We start from the raw sequence: 6742 nt of genomic DNA, 5'->3' as shown, positions 1-6742 counted from the left end.
GATGGGGTTGTTTTTTTTCTCATAAATTTCTTTAAGTTCCTTGTAGGTTCTGGTTATTAAACCTTTGTCAAATGGGTAGATTGCAAAAATTTTCTCCCATTCTGTAAGTTATTTATTCCATGCCTCTGTGCTGGATGATATTGCCTAGATTTTCTTCTAGGGTTTTAATGGTTTTGTGTTTTACATTTAAGTCTTTAATCCATCTTGAGTTTATTTTTTATAAAGTGTAAGGAAGGGATCCAGTTTCAGTTTTCTGCATATGGCCAGCCAGTTTTCCCAGCACCATTTATTAAATAGGAAATCCTTTCCCCATTGCTTGTTTTTGTCAGGTTTGTCAAAGATCAGATGGTTGTACATGTGTGGTCTTATTTCTGAGATCTCTATTCTGTTCAATTGGTCTATGTGTCTGTTTTGGTAGTAGTACCATGCTGTTTTGGTTACTGTAGTCTTGCAGTATAGTTTGAAGTTGGCTAGAGTGATGCCTCCAGCTTTGTTCTTTTTGCTTAAGATTGTCTTGGCTATATGGGCTCAAAAAGTAGCTTACTTTTAAACTTTTTTTTTCTTTGCTTGTATACACCAAAGGTGTTATTGGTTCCAAATGAATTCTTAAGAATGATGTCTAAACAAACATGTGCTTGGCATGGACATTGACATTGACATTGGTTTATGTGATTTCTTTATACCTTTAAGATTGTTTCTGTCTCCAAAATTATTTTCTATAATGTCATTTTATTATTTTAATATCACTGTATTTGAATATCATACCAGACCTCAAATAGCATTTCTCCTGCAAAGTTAGCCATTGCAAATGTTTTTAACGGCTTTTGAGGTGGAGTGGTTATTACTTGGAATGTGACAGTTTCAAACTTTTCATAATGACTATGTGCTTTGTTGCATTTTAAGGACATTTGCTCTAGAACAGTTGAAGAATTGGGTGCTTGTGTGTTAAATGCCTACCACCAGATAATTATCTCAAGGGAAAAGTTGTTTAGTTTAAGCTTAATCTAAATAAAAGATAACCTTTCATATTAACTTTCAATAAGACTTTAGTAAGATGGATGTCCAGAATTTAGTTTAATTGCTTCTACAACTACATAAGAGTGATTTGTGTGTTAAAATTAAGCATATTGGCAGGTCATCCTATAAAAGTTCGTATGTGGAGTTGAAGCAAACTTATATTTTTACTTGAAGCTCTTTTTAACAGTTTTTTTTTCTTCTGCCAGTTATTTTATTGACTGTTAATTTACCAACCCCTCTTTAAAAAAAAAAAAAGGTGAGAGGAAAAAGGCCATAGCATTATCACATTTATATATGAGTTCTCTAAACCATATGGTGATTTCTAATTAGAATACAAAAGATTCTGTGATGAGACTAACTTCATAGTCGCTGTAACAGTGGGCATCACAGAAGAAGAGAGTTTTCTTCAATTTCCAACAAGGGGAATTTTGAGAGAAACTGTGTGGTCTCTAATTGTCCATCTACCAGAAGTCTGACAAAGTTATTGATGTGCAGATCAAGTTGGTATTTTGAAGGTAGTAATTTAATTCTGGATGTTTGATCCTCTCAGTCAGTAGCTTGACTTGATTTTTTTTTAAATGCAGCTTCAATATTTAATTTCACATGTACCCTCTCAGTAGAGATTTCAAAGGATACTTTGCTGGATGCTTGACTGCCTTGTCTATTTGCTCTTGTTTTGCATGCAAGAGAGAGCCAGAAGCTTTCTTCTCATTGTGTATACATGGTATTAATGGATTTACTCTGCCTGTATCGTCTCATTACTGGAAACAGCTAGAAGCACAGAAGTCTTTCAGTGTATGCAAATAAGGCAGAATCATCTACCTGAGAGTTAATATTCTCTGCTTTTAAGTGTATTCTAAATCTAATGTTTGTATTTAGAGCATAACATCCTGTTCTTTTTTTTTATGGGCAAAAAGCTAAGCAGGCTCAGGCAGCTGTTTGATGTTGGCTTCAAGTGTTATTAATTTCATATTCTATTATTCTTTTCACTGTAGCACAAGTGAAGCTGATGTGGAGGCTGTCATGGATAAGTTGTTTGATGAGCTGGCTCAGAAACAAAATGATTGTACGTAAGTTAATTTCTCTTGAAAGAGAATACATTTAGAACACAATGCCCAATCTCCACTGACCAATTAATAAGTTCCATTGCTGTATATGGGTTGATGCCACGCTCAAGTGGCAGTCATTGTATCAGCATTTTGTCTAATTTATGTGTTGAATCATGTGCTATTATTCATCAAGCTATGCATTTCCTATCTGTAAGAGATGAATTTTATAGTAATTATCCAGACAAGATTGAGTCTTTGTTCATGTTCCCATAGTAACTAGACCAAGGATTCTAAAAGTGCAAGGCAGAGAGCTGCGCCTGAATAAAGCCTGTGGAACCATTGCCGACTGCACATTTGAAGAGCTGTGTGAGAGAGTAAGTATCCAGGCACGTCCAGACTCGCTGGCCTTTTCACATGTTAAAATACTTCATGTTTTCCTCTCTGCCCATTTCAGATTTTAAAATACCATTCATGGAGTCAGAACCAATTTAAAAGTCTTATTAAAGGAAATACTCATCTATATTTGCCAGGTACTTTTTATAGATATTGGCACAAAATTTGCACTTAGAAGGGCTCTAATGCAAAATTAGAAATGCAGAGAGAACTGTCAACTGTTGCTAGAAGCAAAAATAAAATCAGTTTGGGAGTTGTTTTATAAAAGTCAAACATAAGAGAGTTTGGAAAAATATTTGAGGTGAGGGTTAGTATGTGGGAAAAAGGAAGATAAAATCATGCTAGCATGATCCAAAGAATCATAAAGAATTTCCACTCCTAGTACTCACTGCCCATTTGTTATTGCCATAATATCAGACCTACTAAGGCTAGGGTCAAAGAAGGTGAATTTCTATAATGTGACATCTGTATTATATAATAAATAATATGTTCAACAAAGAAAAAACATTTACCTGTATATGCGCATATTCATATAACTGAGAAAGATCTTGACTGCAGATTCATTATAGATATGAATTCTGTCTTTTAAAAGCTCTGGAATTATCAGTAGTCAATGGATATTGAATGTACTTATTGATTGCAAATATTGAGGAAAACAAATCCAAATCAGATAAAATTTTAAGCATAATTTCTTGATTGACATGCTTAATTTATCATTCTAGCTGGTCTCTGTTTTAGCTTCACTTTTAGGTAACTAAAGAAGAGTTGCTTTTCGGTAAGGAAAAAAGACAAAATACTTATACCTGCGGCCATTTTGTAAGTGCTTTTCTTAAAGCTAGTCACTTAATTACTTGTAACCAGTGTATAGAAAACCAGTGTATAGAAAAAAAAAATTTATAATTTTTTAAGCCAGAGAGATTAACTTAGTTTGCAATTATTTAGCACTTCAGAACCAGTAAAGTTTAGGATCAATGAGGATCCTCTGACAGGGTGGTAATGTTGATCTCTGTTAGTGAAAGTCATTCTGGGTGATAGGGACCTTTCAGACCTCTCCTGGATTGATCTTTAAGGTCCTGATAACCTAATATCTCCTGACAAAATTCTATTAAGGCTCCCACTTAGGTTTTGCTCATTTTGCAAGAGAAATAAACTTGAGAAGAATCTTGTATATCCAAAAGAGGAAGCTCCTCCACTTTCTGCAGAAGAGGACCCCACGGGAAACAGGAAAAGACAAGCCTGTTGAATCTTGGGGGAGGAAGGCAAAGTTGGTCTCTTTTGGAGCAGATACTGAGTTTTATCTACATTTTTACAATATGCTCATTGTTTTAGGAGTCTTAGTAACAGGAAAAGGCCATTTATTGGGGACCAAAATCTTCAGTTTATTTGTTATCGGGGGTGATGGGGAAGAAGATTGAGACTTTATCTTGAAAAATTAAATAATGCTTATAAAAATAAATCATTTTATCTTATTTGATAAAAGTTTGGACTATAATGGCAACTACAAACCAAACTCTTAGATTAAACAATGAACAAGTACATTGGCATGATCATGGTTCACTATAGCCTTGACCTCCTGGGCTTAGGCAATCTTCCCACCTCAGCCTCCCCAGTAGGTGGGACTACAGGCACACAACACCATGCCTGGCTAGTTTTTTAAAAAGGTTTTTGTAGAGATGGGGTCTCACCACGTTGTCCAGGCTGTTCTCAAATTCCTGGCCTCAAGACATCCACCCACCTCAGCCTCCCAAAGTGCTAGGATTGCACATGTGAGCTACCATGCCCAGCCTTGTCAATTATTTTCTTTTGAACTTTTTGTGGTGTCATTATTTGTTGATTTTTTTTCTTCTCCAAGTTGGCCAGATCTTCATTTGTCAGTGAGTTTGCATGGACAGGTTTGCTCTTTACATAGACTGTAATTTTGGGGTGTTTACTACATTTCATAAGCACTGAATGACCTGCAAAAGGCATTGACATGGTAAGTGGGATTAGGTCTCAGTGTTAAGCTGTGAGGGATGTTGGAGGAAGGGCTAAGTTTTTAAGTGACTAGTTCATTGGTGACTATTTTCTTGTTATGATTTTGCATTGCTTTGCAACCTTGTAACTGCAATTCAGATATTGATTTCTTGCATGAAGAGGACAATTGAAATCCCTCAACTTCAGATGTAGCCTAAAACTCTTAATGAGTTGTAATGATCTTATGAGTCTAAATAGTTGCCAAAAACCATTAAGTTAAAAAAAAAAACCACACACGGGCCGGGCACGGTGGCTCAAGCCTGTAATCCCAGCACTTTGGGAGGCCGAGGCGGGTGGATCACGAGGTCAAGAGATTGAGACCATCCTGGTCAACATGGTGAAACCCCGTCTCTACTAAAAAACAAAAAAAAAAAAAAATTAGCTGGGCATGGTGGTGCGTGCCTGTAATCCCAGCTACTCAGGAGGCTGAGGCAGGAGAATTGCTTGAACCAAGGAGGCGGAGGTTGTGGTGAGCCGAGATCGCGCCATTGCACTCCAGCCTGGGTAACATGAGTGAAACTCCGTCTCAAAAAAAAAAAAAAAAAAAAAAAAAACACACACACACACACATCTAACCTAAGGTAAAGAAGCAGACATCTGGTGTGTCTGGGACAGTCCGAGTTTTGGATCATCCTCCTTTTCTAGAAGGCTCTTGAAGCCTGAGACTAATCCAACCACCTGATACCATCATGAAAAAATCTTTGGCAGGGTGTAGATTGGTTAACAGTCTATCATGATTATTTTTGACCCATGGCACCTTCCAAGGAAATAATAATACAGAAACTTACCTGTGTCTTGATAAGGTAAAAGGAGGTTTAGATTGGAAGCCCTTGACATATGCCATAAGTAAAATGAAAAAGCCTGGCATGTTCTGCTTCTTGCACACCTCTTACCTCACTCTTCCAAGCATAGTTCCTCAGATTTGTAATCCTGTAGGTTAACATTTAGCCTCTTGGTATCTCTAGAATACTCTTTTTTTTTCTTTTTTACTCACCCACTGTCATGAGATAGGATTCTCTTTCTTTGTAAATTTATAATTCAGTACTGTCATGTTCAGAGAAGCAGTCCAAGTTAGGAGACCCTGTAACACATACATAATAATAATAACATACATAATAATAATATAACATACATAATGATAATAATCGAGCCATGCATCAGGGATCATTCTAAGCACTGTTATATATTAACTCATTTGATACTTATAATAGGTAGGCACTATTATTGTACCCATTTTATAGGTAGATAATTTGAGGTTCCAAGATGTTAAGTTACTTTTCTAAGCTAGTAAGCTTTTACTAAGCTAGTAAGTGGTGTAGCCAGAGCTTCGACTCCTTGGTAGTTTGGGAGTCAGATCCTGTGCTTTGAATTACTACATTGTATTGGAAGATGTTCTGGACAAGTTGCGCCTCAATCTTTAATATACTTTGGGCTCTATCTTAAAGTGTAATCATTTGGGAGGCTGAGGCAGGCAGATCACATGAGGTCAGGAGATCAGACCAGCCTGGACATAGCAAAACCCCGTCTCTACTAAAAATACAGAAATTAGCCAGGCATGGTGGCAGGGACCTGTAATCCCAGCCACTCAGGAGGCTGAGGCACAAGAATCGCTTGAACCCAGGAGGTTGGGGTTGCCGTGAGCCAAGATTGCACCACTGCATTCCAGCTTGGGTGACAGCAAAACTCTGTTTCAAAAAGAAAATAATAATAAACAAACAGCAATAACAACAACAATAAATAAAGTGTAATCAGATACTTTGTGATTTCTCACATCTGGGCTAAGCTTTAAGAATTTTATGGAGCATGAAGCTGGCTGGGGAACAGACATCCTCCAGTCCTGAGAGCCTCCCTCTGTGTTGAAGAGCTTAGGACAGACCTGCCCAACTCATGTGCCTTGGCATATCCACTGGGAGTGGGTATAGATACAAACCCTTCTGCCCTTCTGAAGGCTGTACCTCCAGGGTCTGTGCCTCCAGGCAAGGGGCCCCAAGCCTTACGCAGCCATTAAAAACAATATTTTCTCTTCCTGTCATAATATGATGAAGTTTGGGAAGTGCTACCTTAGAGAAGTGTGGGAGGGTGGAGGAGAATATGTTTGAGTGGTCTTTGTTCTCTGCCGTTCCCTCCATGTCACAGCTGTGGCAAAGGAAAATGAAATAGATCCATCTCTGTGGACATGACATGAGCTTTCAGGTTTCTTTTCCTTACCTTGATACAGCTACTTGCTTTAATCTGAGGGTAGTGGAAAAGTCAGAAATATGGTTATTTAA

At 37.5% G+C, this 6742-nt stretch overlaps 1 protein-coding gene across 2 annotated transcripts in view; it reads left to right on the top strand.

Moving 5' to 3' along the window:
- AFG1L (AFG1 like ATPase) overlaps window positions 1-6742 on the top strand; it is a 221210-nt gene that overhangs the window by 178960 nt on the left and 35508 nt on the right. For both annotated transcript variants that reach the window (XM_032275100.1, XM_032275099.1), the window contains 2 exons: window positions 2013-2083; window positions 2340-2440. In XM_032275100.1, the coding sequence (XP_032130991.1) occupies window positions 2013-2083; window positions 2340-2440 (172 nt within the window). The remainder of the gene's footprint in view (window positions 1-2012; window positions 2084-2339; window positions 2441-6742) is intronic.

Source organism: Sapajus apella, unplaced genomic scaffold (assembly GCF_009761245.1).
Source record: "Sapajus apella isolate SASKATOON/1434 unplaced genomic scaffold, GSC_monkey_1.0 scaffold6, whole genome shotgun sequence".
In the NCBI taxonomy this organism is placed as follows: Eukaryota; Metazoa; Chordata; class Mammalia; order Primates; family Cebidae; genus Sapajus; species Sapajus apella.
The sequence above is the reverse complement of the archived record's forward strand: the minus strand, read 5'-3'. Positions and strand labels throughout refer to the sequence as shown.